We start from the raw sequence: 21,849 nt of genomic DNA, 5'->3' as shown, positions 1-21,849 counted from the left end.
TTTTTTTTTTTTGTATGGTAGGAGGCAGCCTGACATCTCAGAGAGGCTGAAAACAAGCCCATGTGGCTAGAGCCAGGGAGGGCTAAGTGTCACCGGATGCACCTAGAGTTGGAGACAGGATGCCTGTACCAAAACCCATCTTATCTGTCTTGGCTTCTGCTCCTCTGAATACCTGCTGCTTTGTGGCTCCTGCTGACTGTCATCTTACTGCCTTTGGTTCCTTCCCATTCTCTAGTGTGTGTATGTGTCTTTGAATACCTCACATTCAGATTTTCAAGAGAGATTATCTGATTGGGCCGGATAGCTAGTATTCATGATAGTGTGACTCTAGGCAGGGTTTTCACAGACATGAATCCTAAGTTTCCTATTGAGATAACTGCCTTTATCTGAATTGTCCATCCCAGATCATTCTACTGAAGCCATGACTGTGAGTTTGCTGCTATGTAAACCCAGTTACAAAGGAACATCTTTATTAGTCAGGGATCTCTAAAGAAACAAAACGTAGACTCAGGCTGTGGTCCAGCTAGTCCAACAATGACTATCTACCAACGGAAGGTTCAAGAACCCAGTATTTGTTTAGTCCATGAGCCTGGATGTCTCAGCTGGTCTTTAGTATACATTAGAAACCCAAGGAAGTGGGCTCTAAAGTCAGTGAAGGAATGGACAAGAGAACAATCAGGTAAAGATCAAATGCTTTCTTCTTTCATGTTCTTTATATAGGCTGCAGTTAGAAGGTGTGGCTCAGATTAGAGGTGATTTTCCCAACCCAAAGATCCAGATTAAAAGTGGGTCTTCCCACTTCAAATGATTTAATTAAGAAAAAAGTCCTTCACAGATGTGTCCAGACACTTGCGTTTTAGTTAATTACAGATATAGTCAAGTAGAAAACCAAGAATAGCCACCACAACCTTAGAAAGGAGAAACCCTTTTCTTTATGTCCTGCTCAGTCTGGTCCATGATAAACTTGGAGTCAGTCTGGGGCCTTGGGTGCTTGCTGTGTGTTTGCTTCTTTTCACGGTGCTAAGGATCATACTCAGGGCCTTGAGGGTGTCTGTCAAGTCCTCTATTACTGTCCTAAATCTCCAAGCCACTTGTTAGTTTGTCAGTTCATGAAAGAATCTCCCTGTGTAGCTCAGGCTAGCTTAGGAGTTACAATCCTGTGAGTTGCTACCTTGTCTTCCAGGCACTGAAATTATAGCCACCATATGTAGCTCAATGTGGGACCCCTCGTGAGGGTTTAGATTGTTGCAGGCCATATTTATTAAGAACTTTTCTGGGGGGGGGGGCAGAAAAGATGGTTTAGCAGTTAAGAGCATTTGTTGCTCTTGCAACTGGTGCAGATTTAAATCACACCACCCACACTGTAGCTTACAAACATCCCTAACTCCAGGTCCAAGAGACCCAGTGCCCTCTTTTGATTCAGACTGATACCCAGCAAACAAGTGGTGCACAAACATCATGTAGACAAAACACACATAAAACAGTGAATACATATAATAAAATTTGTTAAGAGTTACTTTTCTGAACTATTATTCTGTATTATTAAACACAGGTCAGCTAAGGTATTCACGATTTATTAGTGATATTAGTAACATGTGTTGGGTAGCTTATGCTTTAACATGGCCATCAAATACCAGTAAATAATGAGATACATTGAGAATTTCTCTCCTTGGTAGTGAGAGTAGCGTCACAGGTGTTGAAGACACACCAAGGAAGACAAGAGTTATGGTGGTTTGCTTTGTTATGAAGAGATGGGTGCGGGGCTCTCAGAAGGAGCAGTAGATTCTTTGAGCTTAATCCTTAATGGCAGTTGATGAACAGAACACAACAGTGAGGGATTGGCAGGCAGAAGAAACATTATGTGCAGGGGCACTGAAGTGTGACAGAACATGGCACTTTGGGGACCTGAAAAGTATTCAGAATGGTTGGCTTCAGAGCCAGGGAGAAGGCACAGGGTGGATAAAGGTGGGACTTCACAGCACTGTCGGCATCCGTAGCTTCCACTCTGTGTGTGTGCTGTGTGTGTGCTGCATAGAAGCCTGCTCTATGGTGAACAAGTGTTTGTCGCAGGGTGTTCAATGCTCAAAGTTTTGTGGGTCAGAGCTGCAAAGGCATCGGCGCTTCTGCTCTGTGCAGTTTCTGCAAGTTCCCTGGAACATATGCTGACCCGGGAGGAGATGCTTGAGATGTAATTTTAAAAATACTAAGATTTCTCACAACATTAGACACTTTTCACTTTTTTGTGTATTTAAATACTTCACAGCAAAAAGTTGTACTAGTGTGAGAATTCTATCATAGCATAACTAGATTGCCAGCAAAAAAGCAATTCTCTTTTCTGTCTGCTTGGTAAACATTGACAGTTTGGCTGTTAGAATAATTACATTAGCATCTCACCTGACAGATCTTCAAAAGGCCAAACAACTTTCCTGACAATTTGTAATATCTAAATAGCACTTGACCACATTTGTTCAAAGAAAGCATGCTAACTCAGACCTGAAATTGAAGAAAAATGTCTAGAGATAAAGAATTTATAAATGTGGCCAATTACAAAATTATCACAGTGCAGAAAGTTGCAAAAGAAGTTAATATTCTAGTTTCTACAGACTAGTGTCTTTATAACTTTTCTTGCCCAGCCCCCATTCAAAAAGAGAGAGAGAAATGTAAGATTTTTAGAGAAAATTGGTAAGCACAGCCAAAAGATACAGTGTTTCCACCTGGAGACAGTCATGACTCTGACAAAAAGAAAACGGCTTTCCCAGCTTGGCTTCCTGAGGCCACACTTTGGAGAGTGCTTTTGCAGAGGACTCCAGCCATAGCTCTGATCATTTTTGTAAATTCAAACAGCTAAGTGTTTCATTCACCAAAGTGATTGAGGTGCCTCTACAAAGGCTTTGTAAGGAAAAATAGAATCAATAGAATCTGGTCAGGTCTCTACCCTCACATTCTCTACCAGTTCTGAAGGATGCAGGCCGGCTTAAAAGTACTTGCCACAATGTAAGATAATGCAAAGGACACCAATGGCATTCTCTTGAATGAGTTTATAATTTTAAACTAATAATGACTTACTGTTTATGTATATTATTGGGACAGACTGTTTTCCTGTTAAGATCCTTTCTTCACTGTAGTCTCAGCAATGATTTCTAAAGTGCTAACTTAATGATCTGGCATCTGGATAAAATCCTCAAATGGCATGTCATTGTTCTCAGACCTAGGGCCCAAACTCTATAGTAATTTGTCTGCCCTAGCCTTGTAATCCAGCTCCCACCCCTCCCTTACTGTGCTCATCTTTCACCTTCCCTCCTCTCAACCCATATGCTGATACCCTGGACCATAGCCCACTGTGCCTCATTAATATCCATGGCCTTCCTTTCTGAGGGGCCTCTGCTGTTCAACAGTCACTTATGGAGGTCAGTTTGTAGTATCTATTAAATGAAAGTAACCACATAACAGTGAAATAGGTTCAGCACTAAGAGAAGACCGATAGAACAAAGGAGGCCTAGCTGTACTCTAAGACAAGGAAGTGTCCTTATCGTCTTCACTGCAGATGACAGAGCAGCAGTGGCTATAGCTCCAGACCTGGGCCTTGAGGTCAGAGGTGTTAATTTGGCTCAGATCTCTGATACAAGTCACATCCAAGAAGACAGGCAATGGCTTTTAGTTCAGTGAGGGATTGTATGAGGTTCTTTATGCATTTGTTGATGTTGTCATTACTTTATTACTGGTGATTAGGACCAGAGGTCTTGTGTGTGTGTGTGTGTGTCTGTGTCTGTGTCTGTGTCTGTGTGTGTGTATGCAAGGAGGAAGGGATAAGTATAGCAGTGTGAAATCCTTTGTTAAACACTTCTCATGTGCTTTTCTAAAAAGAGTGATCTTATCAGACCTCACAAGCATTCGGTGAGATTAGCTCATATATTCCTTATTGTAAGCAAACTGAAGAACCAAAAAACTGTAGCTACCTGAGGTTCACCACTAGAAAGGGGGCAGAGCCTTGGGAAGACTTAAATCTATGGTAAGCCATCTATAGGTGGGCTACAGAAACTCTGCAACTACGGAGTGTTTTCATCCCTAACTACCCTATATCATATATCAGGAAAGGACATGATAGCAGATGTTCAGTAATCAGAATTATAACAACATTGCTTAATTTTTGTTAGGATGTATTCTTAATTACTAAACATAAAATATGAAATAATATTAGAAATCCATCTCAATAAGATGACTAACTCTGTTGCCTGCCAGCTTATTAGTGACAGTAGAGAATATTAGTGATTGCAGAACAATACAGAAATAATTATAAGAATTTATAATTGACTTCCTCTCTTAAAAATGTGCTAAAAATGTATAAGGGGAGAGAGGAGTTGGAGAAAAGTTGGGAGGAGTCGGGGGAGGGGAGACTGTTCTTGGGATAATTTGTATGAGAGAAAAATTGATTTTCATTGTAAAAAAGAGATATAATGACATATACATGATTTCTGTTTGGTTCTTGGTAGAAAATATATTTCAATAATTTATATTCCAAGTTGAATTTCACTATGTACAATTAACACAATATCTGAATAAAGTATTTTGGCAACCGTTAAAATAGCATTGAATAAAATATGATGAACATCATGTTCACATACTTAGAGGAATTGTCAGATTCACTCTTAAATGTTACTCAATGTTCTTACAAGCTGTATGCTAAAATCACCTACTAATCTCCCGTCAAAGAGTAGCTGTAAGTATCCTTAAGTTGACAGTGCAGATAGATCCAGTTTGTTTTGAAAATAAACAATTGAGAAGACCTTTGTCTTGGAAGAGGATTTTTAAGTCCCCCATCCGAGTGTCCACTCCTCATCTCTCCATCACTGCCTCACCCTCAGCAGCCCTTACTCCTCAGGGTTAGCAAGAGACTGATGCCATGAAATAGAAAAGATCCCGCATCTCTTATTTCTCCTTGCATCTGCTGGGGAGAAGCATCACCAGAGCAGGCGTGACAAGCTGGAGAGGATGTCACGCCAGCAGGATGTCATAGGGCAGTTCCTTCCATCCCCACTTCTGCTTTTCTTCCTGGTGGGGAGTCTTCCCAGTTCTGCTGGCTGATGTAGGGAGAACACATATATTCATGTGTGAGTAAAAACCTGAGATTTCTTTGCAAGTATTCTTTCTTTAATATATGCTACAATCCTGAGCCATGTGTAATTTACATGGAATTATAAAAGTAATGGCACCCTATAACTTATTGTTGAATTAATTAAACTATTGAAACTGGAAGTGTTAATAAAACATGAGCACCAAGAAGGCCACATCCAACCTCTGCTGCATTTCAGTCATTCTTAACAGCAGCTACTGCCCTACTCGTGCCTTGTGTTTTCCCTATGCCCAGAGGAAGTATATGTGCTGCTCATCCCAATGTGTGTGGTAGGTGACCTAAGATCAGTGAGGCCATCACTGTACAAGAACTTTTAGTTTGTACAGTATTAGCTGCCTCTGAAGGAAAAGAAAAGACAAAACTGATTTGACAGCTCTGTTCATGTTTCTGACAATGTTGTCCATGTCTGCTACACATGAGTGCACATCAGCCCTATTTTTCTTCAACATGATCACCAGATAATGTGTGTTAAGCATACATTTGGGCAGGTGGTTTACAAGTTGATGTTCCATCCTGCTTCCTATGTGCTTCAGCTCACAGTGAATGAGGATGACCTTAGAGCACAGGTGTGCATAGTCTTTTCCTCTTTACTTTTGTATACCAAACACTTAAAACAGTTAATGGCCACTTTAAAAAATGACGAGATTCCATAAGATTTGGGATCAAGATGCTTTACTGCTTGTGTTTCTGATCTATAGAATGTAAAGAATTTCATATTTATTCCATTTTGAGGAAATGAAAGCAATTGGAGTAGTTAGTAGTGATCAAACTTTCTAATATATTAGCAGGAGCAGGATGACACAGCCAAGGGATATGGGAAAGTTGAAGGAAAACAAACAAACAGAAACCTCAAGTGCTGATAAGCATACTTGAATGATGCAGGAGAATATCTGAGTCTAGAAGGAGAGCAAGTTGAAGCACTGCAATAGAAGCTCCTAGAAGTTAGATAGCATCATGTAACAAGTGTAGGTGTGCATGGACAGCTTTATTGTATCAGTTCATATTTTAGACCTGGGGCTTGGTGCCCAGATTTTTATAGAAACATGCTATAAAATCAGCTTTCACTTGACTATAAATGATATTCCTTTCTATTTCTTAAATGCACACCAATAGATTTAAACTCCTCATCACATGCCTATAGTATCCCATCTGGCCACTCTGCCTCCATGTGCAGAGCCTCTATTCCCCATCACACTATTCCCCCATGATGTCTAAAATCTTTCTGCTGCCTTTCAGGAACCCTTTGAATCCAGGCAGTGGAGAGAAACCACTTAACAATGTATATGACTGAAGAACAATGTAAATAATTATAATTAAAACAAGAGTAAAGCCATGAGAGAATGGCTAATAAGTAATAAAGAAAATTATAAGAACTATGGAAATTCTGTGTCTAAGGAGGAAAGAGTATGTTGGGGTGCTTTAGGAGTCTAAGATGAGGCCTTTCTGCTATGAGGGAGCTTCCTGAATGCACAGACACAGGGTCCTGCTGGAGCAGTCCTCTAGCTAGCATTCTTCTTTTCAGGAATTTCCCTCCAAGGAGTCAGTAAAGCTGTTCCTGGTGTGTCCTCACCAGAGACACTGCTCCAGAACTGCTAGGGTTGGAAGTCCTTGGAAACTGCTGGCCAGTGGGGTGAGTGGCTGTTGTGTACCTCACTAACTGGCACAGAGACCAGGCAGTACTGAAAGAGTGCAGCCCAGGAAGCAAGCCATTTCTTCATGTAACTCTTTGGTGGCTTCTGATTGGCCTTACATCATGCAAGCTGGTATAGGGAACATATTTAAGGGGCATAAATTCATCTAAACAGAGCAAGTAGTGAAGGATTAAGGTGGACTCACAAGACTATAAATTCAGTCCAGTTTCTTTTCCCAGTTACCTGTTTAAGCAAATGTTCTTTATAGCACAGTTCCTATGGACAGACGTAAGTGAAAACACACCTGTGTCCGGGTGTACGAGATGAATCCCCAAGCACAGTAATGGAATGTCTCCAGGGCATGCTAGGGGTAATATGAGGGGCCCAGCAGGGGCTTCCCAAGAAATTACTATGCTTTACTCATTTGACAGCTTGAATTGCAATGCTCTTATTTTTTTTTCTTAATGGAATAATTGTATGCAGGTATTCAAATAATCATCTGCAGTTTTCAACTATTTGTCTTAAGATATTTGTTACTTAACATACACAGAAGATTTGGCCATCTTGTATTCCATTTTTCCATTCTGGAAAACAAAACAAAAAAACCCTATACTAGTGTTTAAAATTCAGAAGTGCAGCTGGTTATATTACCTGAGTAAATATGAATTGCAGTGAATCACCATAGTTACCATTTTGTAAATACATGGGAAGAAACTTTGCATTTAGAAACTGAGAGGAGTTGTCACGTGGGAAAAACTTCATAGAGCTGGCCTGTCATGTTCACCTGTTCTTAAAGTAACCAGTGACAGCTATTATTGTCACCACCTTTCAGAGGACAAAAGTCAAAAGGAGTCAGTAGTTTTCATAAGATCTAAAGTTAGCAAATGGCAGGGCTAATATTTAGCTAGAATTATTCAGAATGTCTCAGACCTCAAGCACATGCAACAACCTCTGCAGACCTTCTGGCCTTAGAATGACTCACACCAAGTTAAGAACTGGAAATGGGGCCTGGAGGTTGCTTGATCATAATATGCTTGCCACATGAACACAAGGACCTGACTTAGGCCCCTTGTAGCAACTATATGGGGGAGGAGCTGTACATGATTGTATATTGCAACAGTCACAATGCCAGTAGAGATAGGAGGTTCTTTGCTGTTCATGCAGAATAGATGAATTGATAAGCTCCAGATTCAGTGAGAAACCCCATCTCAAAATGTTAGGTGGAGGGACTGAGAGATGGCTCAGTAGTTAAGAGCATTGGCCACTTTTTCAGAGGACCCAGAACATCCATAGTAGTTCACAAGAATTCAAATAACTCCAGCTTCAGATAATCTGACTGCCTTCTCAGACTTCTACAGGTACGAGGCATGCTCATGGTGGTGCATAATCATATATGCAAGCAAAACATTCATACATACAAATACTTCCAAAAAGAGATGGAAAGCAATTAAGGAAGATACCTAACATCAACCTCAAACATATGTACACATATATGTCTATGTATGTGGATACATATTCATATATTAAGACACACATATATATGTACATGTACATATATGTATATATACACACATATATATACACACACACACCAAAACAAAATTAAAAACAGATATTGAATTTGTTTCTTAAAAGAACCATTAAAGAATGTCATAGCTTATTTTCAAAGCAACAGAAACCTGACGTATGTGAGTACTTTCTGTTTTCACCAAAGTTTAAGTTCAGATACAGATCCAAGGAAAAAAATGTTCATGTGTTGATAGCAGCGTTGGTGCATCAAACAGAATGTGCTTTATATACTTTGAAAATGTAGCTTCATCAGCTTAGCACTAATCTGGGTGGAGGAATAGGCAGTGTAGGTGCTCGGTGTTCTGTGGAATGTTCTGCATGATTCTCCAGTGCTGCTGTGGTGAAAACTGTTATATCTCCATTCAAATAAGGAGAGCAAGAGATTGTCAGCCTCCTGTGATGTGCTCTATTAGCCTTTCTAAAGCATCCTCACTTGCCTATAGGTCTGTCCTCATTACACAGTTCTAAATCAAATGTCCTACCAAAGTTAAAAGGCAATAGGGGAAAATGGAATAATGTTATGGTTTCCCTAGACCATGGGTCAAGCCAAATTGAATTCTTATTCCAAATGCAGCCACCTCAGTGTAAATAAAGTTTTATTGGGACACAGCCCTTAACTTCTGCATTGTCTATGTCTGCTGACAGGTTATCAGGGAGAAACTGAATAGTAACAGCATATAACATGTAACCTAGGAACATCGGCTATCTCACCTTTTACCAGAAAAAAACTAGCTCAGACCAGTCAGAAAAACTAAACACAGTAGTAACTGGTTTCCATGAAGTAAGGAAGAAAGAGAAAGAAGGATGAAGATTTGGTAGTACCAACAGGATAATTTCTGTTTAAGTCACAGACAAGGTCATTTTGAATATATAATTGTTTTTAGTCCTTTGTTTCCTCATGAGTTAAGGTAGTTTAGAAAGTTGAAATTATGTAAATATACAGTACCAGGTGATTTCAGCACCATGATATATTATGAAAGCAGAAGATCACTCCTCTAGGAGTTATAACACTCTGTATAAAGTGTTCTCCAGACCTTAGATTCCTACTTTATTGGTCACTCTCCCTTTTACCTCTTTCTTGTAGGTTCTTGCATACACTGAGGGACTTCATGGGAAATGGATGTTCAGTGAGATCCGAGCTGTGTTTTCCAGACGGTACCTTCTGCAGAACACTGCATTGGAAGTGTTCATGGCAAACCGAAGTAAGTCTTTGAAAGAGCCTCAAAGAAGATGTGCCGATCCTTGATACAATTCATTTGCATGTCAAATACTGACTGTATTCCTGTTTGTGTGCTGCCACCAAAGCCAAGTGTGCTTGAGGATGTTGGTTTCACTTTCATACGGACAAAGCTGTAGAACAGGATAGTCTTCCATGAAGACTCGTTACCATTGCAGACAAACTACTGTAGACCCTTGAATATTGTGTCCTAAGTGGCCATTTCCTGTAGTTTGCTAAAGCCCTTTCTTTTCTTCTGCTGCAGCCTCTGTGATGTTTAATTTTCCTGACCAAGCAACAGTTAAAAAAGTTGTCTACAGCTTGCCGCGGGTTGGAGTAGGGACCAGCTATGGTTTGCCACAAGCCAGGTAATTATATCACATTACACATTATCTGTGGTTTGTATACATATAGTAATTTCTAAGACTAAGGACTTTACTTGCTCTGTGGGTTATTTATGGGGAAGGATATTACGCATACCACTACACTGAACTTCAGAGAATGGCTAGGGCAGACTTAACATATCTCTAATGACTGCAGTTATTACAAAGTTAACATGTAAAGAAGACATCTTTTGCCAAGTAGTGGCAGCACACATCACTCAAATCCACTGCACTCTAGAAGCAGAGGCAGGCAGGTCTTTGTGAGTTCCAGGGCTCCCTTGGTCTTATACTGTGAGTTCCAGGACAACCAGGGCTAAACCTAGAAACACTGTCTCAGAAAACCAAAAAAAAAAAGGAGGAGGAGGAGGAGGAAGAGGAGGAAGAAGAGGAGACATTTTTCTACTTAAAGCCATATAGTAGTAGCATACCAAAATCCTCTCATGGTGTTTGTGTTAAGTACTAGGTAGTAATATAGATTATGTTTTTATAAATGCTAGATATAAATGACTATTTATTAAGTTAATAAAAGATCTTTGGATTTACTGAGAACAATAATTACTCATTATAGTAGACTTTTAAGTTTTACTTAAATCTTTCATTTGCAATATTTGAAGAACCATTGAAAACCTCGTGTTATTAAAAGGTACTAATCTAAGCAGAAAATACAGTTACTAATTATATATATTGTTTGTGCTTCGTTCCATGAAATTGAGTGCCTGAAGTCTGTCTCTCTCTGTCTCTATCTCTGTCTCTCTATGTCTCTCTGTGTCTCTGTGTGTGTGTCTGTGTCTGTGTGTGTGTGTGTGTGTGTGTGTGTGTGTGTGTAAAACAAAGAGTTAAGACAGCACTGGTTCTGGTTCAGATATTTACTGATATCAGCTCTGGATTAGCTTCCCGATCACCAAATTGGTGTTGCTGCCCCTGGCACCCCATTGTCACACAACCAATAGAGAGAAGACACAACTGATTGCTCTTTAAATGTTTGTATCTTAAGAAGGAACATATTTCGCAGATATTTCTGAGAATCTTTATCTCAAGTCACCTTGCCTGGAAAAGATCACCTACACCTCTAAATCAGTGGTAGTGTTTGCTCAGGGATTCCCCTGCATTCTAGAGCTTTTAGAAGACACACCTCTGTTTCCTTGCCACCTCTTCCCTGAGGAAAAAGAAGATTATAATCACAGTTTCTGCATAGAAAGCCAACCAGCATTGTGCACCACAAACCGTTAAATCTCCAAAGATTAGAGCAGAGCACTCCTATGTGGAAAGGCCAGCCTTTCTCCATCTTCCCTAAATAGATGCCAAGCATTCTAAAGATAGTGATTGTGTTTTATTTATCTTTCACCTTGTAGCTCACAGCTCAGTGCGTAATAGCGAAAAGCTTTCCTAAGTGCTCTCCAGCAAGAGTTCTCATGCATTATGCTCTCGTTCAGCTTCCAGTACAAGAGCAATTTGTGGGCATGTGTAGACATGCTCAGGATATTCATGAGGTGGATGACAAGATTAAACCAAGACATTAGTAAATAATGAAGCATGTATAAAAAATACAAGTCTAAGAAAACTGCATTTAATCTATCAGAAACAATGAGAGTGGTTTGTAAGACTTGTTCTCATTGATTGACTCTAAACTGACTCATGGTTATGATTAGACATTTAATCATCAAGAATTTCTTCCTAGTTAAAAGTAAGCCCCCATTCCCCACTACACACCCCTCCCCCTAGCATTTTACTCAGTGACCCAGATTCCAGAGAGACCACCTAAGGTTTACTTGGGGCATGTATGAGTTCCTGCAGTGCTTTTGAACCTGCCTGAATACGATTTATTTAAAATAAACAACACATCTCCTATTTACTATATGCCTTACCTCTTATAGATATCAATTGTTTTTGACTTCTGAAAGATTACTTTTTGGGGGGTAGAAAAATACTCAATTTATCTTTTTTGTCACTTCTTAAAGGCGCAGTCTTGAAACACCAGGTTGATGTCTTGACTTGTTTTCTCCTTAAAGTTTCAACTCATTCTTGCTTTCCTAACAATATTCTTGCAGGCTCAGTTTTCATATTTCTGAGACATGTAGTAACAAAAGAGGCTAGGAGAACTATATGTAGGTGATAAGTTATATCTCCACTAAATGAAATGAGCCAATTCAAGCCACATTAAAGTATATATAAATGCAGGTTTGTTGGGAAGCTGCTCTAGGCAGGTGAGTTCACTGGCTCCGAGAAAGGCCAGGGGAGTCGTGGGGAAGGGAGAGGGATGAGAAAGAGAGAAAGCAGGAGCGTGCAGTGTAAAGGAAAGGAAGGAAGAAGAAGAGGGAAGAAGAAAGTGAAATGTCTGGATTATATAGCAGAGCCTCTTGGGAAGGGCAGCCCAGTCCCTGGGCTGGAAAAGTTCAGGGTTGGGTCTAGGTACACCAGGTAGGGACTGAGGGGTGATGGGAGAACCTGGAGGCCAGGTCTGCTTTGGTCTGTAAAATATGCAACTCAGCCCCTTGTCCTGAGGTCTGAAACCAGGCAATCAGCCTAGACCTGCTGCCTACAGGTAATAATAAGGATGTCTACCATCTAGAAAGAACTCAGTATGTAGTGGTTAAAAGAATGAATGATAGCAGGCAAGATTGATGAGCTTCTCATCTACCATAAAAAGGGAAATTATCTGTGTGGATGTGTTCAGAATTGTAAAGGCACTTCATAAACTGTGAATGTGTGCATGCAGTATATATGTGTACATGCATGCACACACCCACAGATGAGGGTGCATTGGTGAGTAAAACAGATGTGCACACAGACCCCTTCCCACTCTCATACGTTGCGTGTGCCTGGTGGGGAAGGTCAGAGGTAGGAAAGGTGCCATGCTCTTCCGAGCAGAAGCTCTTTGGTGTGTCCCAGTAGGATAACAAAGACGCCAGGAATCTGTGCTGTGCTTTCTTGACCCCTGCTTCCGTCAGAATATGCAAAATTAAATCAGCTCTCAGGGATTTTCAGCTAAAGCCTTCAGACACTTAATTTTAAACAACAAAGCATTATTAAATTCAAAGACAGCTATCTTCCCCAAACAACTGACTTCAGCATCCCTAGACTAGTCCAAGGCAAGCTCACCAAGGAGGTCACATTGCAAATCAGATTGTTGCTTAATAAGCAAGTTCAGGACAAAGAGATGATTTCCATTAAGGTAGCATAGCCCATGAATGCCTCTCTGATTAATTAATATTCACAGTGTGGTTCACTGAGTACTTCCCATTGTAAGGGACAATTGGTGTCTTAATTATGACATGACTGTTTCTCTTAAACCTTAAAGGATTCATGTTTTATAAAAAAAATAGATAAACTATATAAATAAATTTTTAGAGCACTGTGTAATCGCCCCCTCCTTTCTTAATTTCCATTTTTCATCTGTCAAGGTGACTCATGCTGGTCTAAAATACAATCTTTTCACACTGGACAAAAAAATTACTGGCAAATGCTCACACTCCACATGTGATACTAACTAACCTCCCCCTATGTTTTCTTTAGACGGCAGGATCCAGAGGAAACACTGGTTGTACTTAGGGTTGATGGCCTTGCTATGTTACTTAACACTTTATTCCTCAGCTTCAATGTTAGGTAGCCCTTATTTTCCATGTGTCTTTGAGAAGACTGGGGTGTATGTTTGGTGTTTACCAGCCTCAAAAAAATAAATAAATAAATAAATAAGAACTCCATGAGGTGTCAGCCTGGGTCCAGGAAAGTGAAGGTGCTAGGGTCAGTTTTTTGTTCCAGTGCCTGAGAAACTGTAACGTGCCTGAGAGGTGCATGCCTTTCAGAAACTGCAGCTGCTTAGAGTGAACCGCACAAAGGACTTCTCTGTGTCTCTTCATCAGTGTTACAGTCCAAGTGGCTACTTTTAAGATGTTGCCTTAGTCACCTTGCTTCACTTAGTCACCTTGCTTCAGTTATAAGAGTACCTGGTGCTGGATAATACAGAGAAAGCAGGTTTATTTACTTCAGTTTCAGAAGCTGATCATGCAAAGTCGGGCCTCATATGCTCAGCCTGTGATGAGGGTTCCTTGGGGCAAGAAAGGAAAAGGGCCATCTTACATGGCCCAGACATGCAGAGCTGCCTTATTGTATATTGCCTGTTGACTTGAGAACTTACTCACTCTGTAAGACCAGCAGTAATTCCTCCTGAGGACAGTGCCCCTATGGCCTAGGACTTTCATAAGGCCCCTATTCTTGATGATCCCACCACCTCAACACCACCATCTCCCAGTGCATGAGCCAGCAGTGGACAGAACTCCTCGGTGGTTCTCCTGGTCAAGGAGCACTGAGAGGAAAAACCACTGCAACATTCAGGGCAAAGTGAATTGAACAGCTTCAGGAACCAAGTGCTTTGTCATTCTTTTCTAAATATACGGGGTTTCCCCTAATTTTCAAATAAATACTTTAAGCCCGGACATATTCAATGATGGTGACCTATTCTGCAAAGCTATGTTTATGTTCCTGGGCCTGAGCATTGTTTCAGAGTTCTCTTTGCTTTGTTTTGGCTTGTCTTACATTAGAGGAGGGTATTTATCATGCAGACAGAGAGTGTGCACTTTGCGCTTCCTTTGTTCAATGACAGGCAGGTTGCCACTGAGAAGTAAGGCAGGCAGGCACCTGTGTAACTATGAGTTTGTTGTTATACAGCAGATTTCCTGAATGGTTTCGTCTACTTTGATTTATTTTGAGCAGTCTTGGCCATTTTCTTCCTGTGTACTCTAGTTACCCATTTGCAACTTTACTTTCACAGATAGAGCTGCTTCCAGCCTTATCTTTCTCTATAATAGAGTTCTCAAATAGAGCTGATTTCTACAACTAAATATTTTCTAATCCACCCAAGGAGCCAGTCCACAAGTTACTGACTGATGTCAAACCATCGTGGTACTTGCCACTGCACTTGTGACAGCTGGGACTCAAGAGTGTTTTTCTGGCCTGCTTCCTTCCAGGAGGATATCGCTGGCCACCCCTCGACAGCTGTATAAGTCTTCCAATATGACCCAGCGCTGGCAAAGAAGGGAGATCTCCAACTTTGAGTATTTGATGTTTCTCAACACTATAGCAGGTAAGGTCGCAAGCTCTTCAGACCATTGAGTTGTGGGTGATATGATCTCATGGGCTGTCTTGTTTTCCCAGGAGCTCAGATGCAGTAGTAGGGTGAACATGCATGCATTTAAAATTGACTGAATCAGGAGCTGTGCAGCTGATACCAAGGTTCTAGACGTTTCCCCGTGTCCAAAGGTTTATTGGAGTCAGCAAACTATTGCTAGAGTGTCTAAAAAAATCTATGGGAAAGTATGGCTTCGCTACTTGGCCATTCTCAGAAGAAGCAGCCACCAGGAGAGTAGCAGACTCCTGCCTAGGGTGGGCGTCACCTGCGTTAGGCCATGGTTGCCTCACAGCATCTTTTTTCTTAAAAGACTCAAGAATGAAAGCCCAGATGATATTTCCTAACTGATGATCACAGTCACTGTGCTTGTCAATGAAGAGCACACAGCAGCTTGTTTTGTCCTTCCTGATCACAGGTTGGGGATCGGTCAGTGAATGTCTGTGAGAACTGCTCCCTCCTGTCTTTGCATAAGTTGAGCTCCAGGAGCCCTGAATCATTGTGATTTGCCGAGTCTGTTTTTATGAGTTAGGCTGTGCGGAGCCCTGTGTTGGTGGGTGAGGAGTCTCAGTCGCAGCATAGATGCCTGTGTCATTCATTACCTGTGGTTACTGTTGGTTGTGACTGCTCACAGAGAGTGCAGTCCTGCTACTCCCTGAATCTGTTTATGAAGTGACCGCATCGCTATTCTCCTAAGTCTAGACAAGTGTGCATGTGGACACAACAGGCACTGGTCTATGGCTGGTCAACAAAAAGGAATAAAGTTATGTAAAGTATTTTTCATTTTACTCACAGATGCATATGTTAATATGCATATTCACATATAGCAAACTTGTATCTTAAAGAAGCCTGTTTGCTCCCTAAAAAGTAATATAACTATTAAATTAGTGTGGCATTTGCACACACAAATAAAATGACCATAAATGACTGGAAGGGAGGTGACTTAGTTTCCTTGGCAGAAACCCCTCAGCACTATGACAGTTTGTTCCCAGAGCCTACATCTAGCAAAACCCGAGGCTGCACAGTTCCCATGCCCCTGCCATGTCCACTAGCCTCTCCCATAGTGTGAGTGCCGTGGGAGCACATGCCACCCTTATCAACATGCAAGAACAGGCCAAGGGCAGTATAGTCTCAGGATGGGACAGACATGGTACAGCTTGTGGACAGGCACATTTATTAAAGTGCCTTTGGTCCTGTTTGAACTGTGGACACCCAACTCATAGTGGCAGAGAGCCAATTTCTTAGATAAATACACGATTTCACAGCAAAAGCATAAGCTCCCACCAAAAAAAAAGAGAGCCAGAGCTTCTACACCAGTCATCTGTTGTGTCCCTAAAAGAAGGCCAGAACCCCAGACAGGCAATCTGTGTGCCCCAACAAGAAGCTGGGCTTAGAGGCTTTCCACCTTCACAGGCTTAATCTTTCAAAAGAAATGTGTAACACAGTAGCTTTTTGTGGCACTTGGCATGTTTGGTTCTGTGTCATATTGTTATGCTGCTGCGTTTCATGTTTGTTGCTTTTAATATTCTCCTGCATGTCTTTGACCACAGAGATGGCCTCTCATGTGTTTAGTGATCTAGAATGGAGGTGTCTTTTTAGTAGTTTCTCCTAGAGATATTAGTTACATTTTCAGCAGCCTCCTAGACTGTATTTCTCTACGTTATTTTATGTTATGCATGTATGTCTGTTGTCTGTGCAGGTGTGTGCACATGGTGTCCAGCTGCATCACTCTCCACACTACTAATTTGAGACAGGTCTCTTGCTTAACCGGAAACCAGACTGGCAGGCAGTCAGCCTCTCCTTCCTTCCTTTCCCAGCCTCCTCCAACAGACAGGAGTACCCACCTTAGCGTTCATGTGGAGTCTAGGGGTGTTCATGTGCTTGAGCAATAAGAGCTCTTAACCACTAGGACAGCTCCCAGCCCTGTTCCACTCATTTTTAAACTCAAAAAATGAATCAATTTTATCACTCTTACGTGCTGTAAAAGTGCTTACTCAGTTTTACATTCATTTTTTATTTTTGTAAGTATAATTTACTATCTATATTCCAAATTATTAACTCTTTATTTATGCAATTCATATCTTTATATATATTAAGAAGTATTTAAAATTATTAATTTTTTATTTACACAGGATTATATGTACATATATAATTATTTGCCTGATGTTTGAAGGATAATATTGCTTTTATGTTGTTTGTAATATTTTCCTATATTCTGTGTTAATTTCTTCTTTATTGAGGGATGTATTAAGCAAGAGCAGTATCTGCTAGGAATGTAGCTAGTGTCCAGCACACACAAGCACAGTGTCTGCTGGGGATATAGCCAATGATAGAGTGCTTGCCCAGAGCATACAGGCCTGGAGTACAATTCCCCTTGAAGCAAGATGAGGGAAGTAACAGATTCATTGCCTCCCATTAGATGAACTTGCTTTTGTCTTTGACTGGGCTAGATGTTTGGAGCTAAAGAGCAGGGTGAGGAGCCTCACCTCTAGTTCAATTTCTAGACCAGTGGCTGTTCATATGGTGGTTATCCTGTTCTCAGTTAAAATGGGCTATACCCTAGGCTTCGAGTATCTCAGGTTCACTGTTTTACAGAGGTAGCTTCTATCCTTGCTGATGCCCAGGGTGAATGAGTATCAGTATATTCCAATGCTGTGATACAGGGCCCCCTGCAACCATACATGCCTGTTGCTTTCTAGGAGTCTCTTTGCTTGATTATGTCTGGATGTTGTATCTAAATCTGGATAGAGATAACTTTATAATCCCTTCTACAAGTTACACTTGAAGCCAAGTGAAGCATATGCCTGTAATCTCAGAAATTGGATAGCTCTGGTGGAAGAATGGTGAGTTTGAGTGCAGACTGAAGTGTGTGTGTGTGTGTGTGTGTATTATGCATATATATATATATATATATATATATATATATATATATATTACTATAGTATTTTTAAGGGCAGTGTGGGGTACATAGTGAGATTCTATTTCAGAAAAATGAGCAAAGGGGAAATGTAAGTGAATGTGACAAGTTGCACATGAACATCACAGAAACCAGCATTCCTGCTTTTGTTTCAGGTCTTAGAAACTTTGTGTTCCTAAGCCAGAGTTTGCAGATAAAAACAGGCAGATGAGGTAGGATTTGGATGAGAGCAATGGCAGTGGGATGGCCAATAGAGACGAAAATAAGAGACTGAGTGTGTGTTGTGAAAAATAAAAGCCATCTTAGCTTCCTGTGCCTGCCCTTCTCAGAGTGAGGCCCCAGCCAACAGTATCTGTACCACTTGTGGCCCTGTGGCAGATACAGATGCTCCTGTTCTTCTACAGACAAACAAGGTTAGAAACTGTGCACTGGGCACAGCAGCCTCAAGATGGGTCTCGTGCAGCACATTTGCTCTAGCTATCTGAAAACCAGTCTCCATACTAAGCTTGCTATGGAAGACATTAGAATGCCAGGCATAGTTCTTTCTGTCCATCTTTGTGTGTGCTCATACACAAGTGCAAGTGTGTGCATGTGTTCATGTGATGAGTACACAAATGTGGAGTCTATAAGTCACCTTGGAGTGTCATCCTTGACCAGGGAGTTCTATGAATCCACCTTCACCATCTCTCTAGCAATGTGATTACAAGGGCACAGCCCACACCCATCTTCTCCTTATATGGTTGCTAGGTGTGGAACTGAGGATATCATGCGTAAGTATTTAGTGCTTTACCAAATGAGGTAACTTTCCAGCCCCAGAAGTATTTGGGGTGCTGTGGCAAGAAGGATTTAAAGTTCTAGGACAACCTGGGCTGCAGTGGAAAGCCCATCTTTTAAAAAAATAAAATAAAAGGATAGAGTTCACAGAAAAAGCAAGCCATTTACAGCTGGTGAGTGTAGTTAAAGATTAGAGGGAGGTACAGACTACTCACAGAAGGTTCAAATGAACTCTTCAAGGATTTTGGTACATAACAAAATGAATTCTTAAAAATAGAATAATGGTGGGAGAGGTTTTTGAATATAGCTGTCCCCTGACACTGTCCTGGACCAACACTTATCATTCTTCTCTTGCCATCAACACCGAAGTTCTGAGTGCCAGTTTGTACTGAGAACCAGCACTGGTGCTCTGGGCAGTAGTAGTAAACAGACTTAGTCATTATGCTTTGGGTATCTTTGTGTGTATGATCCATTGTACAAATGCACTGAGATTATGAACTTGGGGTTCCTGCAACCAGAACTAAGCTAAGGAGCAGAATCAGAGTCTGATGGAGAATGACCCTTTCAAGTTTAATACTTTTGATAAAAGTAGATCAATGTGGATTCATAAATTTTAGCTCTTTTCATTTTGATTGTAATGTTTCACTCAGGTTTATCATCTGTGCTAAAATAGCTTGCCTGAATTATACAATCCATTGCATGACATGTTCTGTGGTGGCCACTTCTTAATGTCTATTTGATTTGACTGGTTTTCCTTTCTCATTTCTAGGTGCTTGAAAACAATGAGATTAGAAGTATATAACAGTGCTTTATAGAGCAGTGCATGGTATCAGGACATAGTGGACTTTTCACGCTAATATGATAACTGTCCTGTATGCACACACAGATACACACAGGTGCATATTTACTTAAGAAGTTGCCAAATATTCAGAAAACATGGCTTTCAAAGAAATTACCTAAAACCCAATAATGTGTTCAGTCTTTGTCCTATGTATAAATTTAACAAATATTCGCTAAGAGTTGAAGTGTTAATTAAAAATCAAAGAGTGCCTAAGCTCAACTGTGTTGTAGCTACAATCTTGGTAATTTAGTCTCCTCTCATCCCACATACTGTGTCATTGGGAACCTGCAGCATTCACAGGTTCTTCAGTACCTTTTCTGCCTCAATAGGTGTTATTGCCCTAACCCTCCTACCCCATTCTTCAAGTACCAGGATTACAAACACATGTTTCCGTGCCCAACTTTATTTAATTAAGTGTTCCTTGAAGGCTTAGCTTTCAAAGTAAATGAGAATCCAGCTTAGAATTATGGCATAATATGTTTAATTTTTTTTAAATATTTGAAATAGTTTTCAAAAATATTATAGTAGATTATGTGAAATAATCTTAATGCTTCTTGGAGTTCACCTAGTTTGGCCTCTGGCTCTCAGAGTTGACCTGATTTCTGCTCATCATATTCTGAGAGATACAGCCCAAGCATCACTTTACACACTTAGAGATAATACTAGGAAAAAAATGTTAAGAGCTGCCTTTCATGCATTAAAACAAACAAACAACGACAACAAACCAGCGAGTGATTGCTAACATGGGTCTGTGTAGATGATCCTGTTAGACTTGATGGTGTTTTTTTTTTTTAAGGCTTTTGGGTTGTTTTTTATATGATCAGCTAATGAATTCAGCACAACTTTCCCAACCCCAGCCCTGTTCTCCTGGTTAGCACTTTCCAGGTTCTTACTTTGTGATGAACAAGCTCTCCCTGGTTAATTATGTATATATTTAGCTACTGCATGTGTTGGGCTTATTATTGTCATCTAATTAGATGTAACTTGAACTGCTTGCTTCTAGAAAAATCATTAAAAATTCTTTCCTAATGACCTAGAGATGACAAAATGTCTGTAAAGTGTGAAGACGCCAGCGACACAGGAACAGCATTCTTACAGCATGCTAATCCAGGTGCCGCCGCCATCTCATTAAACGATATTTTGCTGTCATTAACATTTTCACCAAGGAATTGCAGTTATAATTTCCTTGTCAGCTGTCTCTAGATCACTTTACCTTCAAAACTAAAGTGCCATATAAAAACATTAAATTGGATGGTTTAATTAAAATGGTTGTGTGTGTGTGTGTGTGTGTGTGTGTGTGTGTGTGTGTGTGCGTGTTTAATGAAGAAACATATCCAGTGTTTCTGAGATCTCATTTACTGTGCTTCACTTTTATTGTTTGAGTAGATTAGTGCATATCAGAAGATATGCATCTTCTGAGGCACATCCTCAGAAACACAGTTAGTGGAGTGTAACATGGTGGGCTCTCACCACCAGCAGAGAAGGCAAGGGACAGCACAGGTGTATTTGTTACATATGGGCTGTGCTCAAGAGAAAGCAAAAACAACCAGCGTATAAACGCTAGGTGACCAGAGGTGAACAGATATTGCTTTTGAAATACCTCCATTTAGGAGTTTAGAATTCTTATTTTTTTCTTGTGTCATGTTCAGAAAAGTAAAGAATGCTAATTCAGTGCATCTTTGGGGTATGGACCCCCGAGTACTGCTTCATCACTCTTGTTCTTCTTTGTGACCTTTGGCACACTGAATTTTTAGGTCAAGTAAAAATATATTGTCTGATGCAAGTCAGAAGTAAAATATTTCACCAAAAATGGGTTAATTCCATTTTATTTTTTAAGTTTATTGTATTTTTTCAATCAAACAATGTTATGAAGCTACAGTAATGTAAAAGTACTAAATTTTTCTTACCATTTCTTTTTATAGAAGCTTTTAGGGATTATTAAAAACGGCTTACAAAAACTTCAGGATCAGAGAAATTGTCCTGAGCATGATTCATTTCGTCTGTGTGTTTGTGTTTTTAACATAATGCTTCTTTGCTTTAGAATGTTTCTGAAAGTAGCTTAATATCTTCTCCTTTGTTATGGATACATGTAGAGTAAAAGAATAATTTTCTCAATAAGCATCCTCTTTCTTATACTGTCTTCATTATAGGAACATTTAAATCCTGAGTTAACATATATTGGCTTTTTAATTATTTTTGACAAACTTTCCTTTGCTACAAATAATAACTAGCAGCAAACAAGTTAATGGCAGGTACTGAAGAAAA

At 40.2% G+C, this 21,849-nt stretch overlaps 1 protein-coding gene across 5 annotated transcripts in view; it reads left to right on the top strand.

Annotated features, from left to right (window-relative positions):
• The window catches only part of Nbea (neurobeachin), a 551,294-nt gene that overhangs the window by 433,398 nt on the left and 96,047 nt on the right, over positions 1-21,849 (top strand). For all 5 annotated transcript variants that reach the window (XM_031373880.1, XM_031373884.1, XM_031373881.1 and 2 more), the window contains 3 exons: positions 9,416-9,533; positions 9,813-9,915; positions 14,895-15,010. In XM_031373880.1, the coding sequence (XP_031229740.1) occupies positions 9,416-9,533; positions 9,813-9,915; positions 14,895-15,010 (337 nt within the window). The remainder of the gene's footprint in view (positions 1-9,415; positions 9,534-9,812; positions 9,916-14,894; positions 15,011-21,849) is intronic.

The sequence above is a fragment of the Mastomys coucha genome, unplaced genomic scaffold, assembly GCF_008632895.1.
Source record: "Mastomys coucha isolate ucsf_1 unplaced genomic scaffold, UCSF_Mcou_1 pScaffold16, whole genome shotgun sequence".
Classification (NCBI taxonomy): Eukaryota; Metazoa; Chordata; class Mammalia; order Rodentia; family Muridae; genus Mastomys; species Mastomys coucha.
Note: the sequence above shows the minus strand (reverse complement) of the source record. Positions and strands in the feature narration are given on the sequence as shown.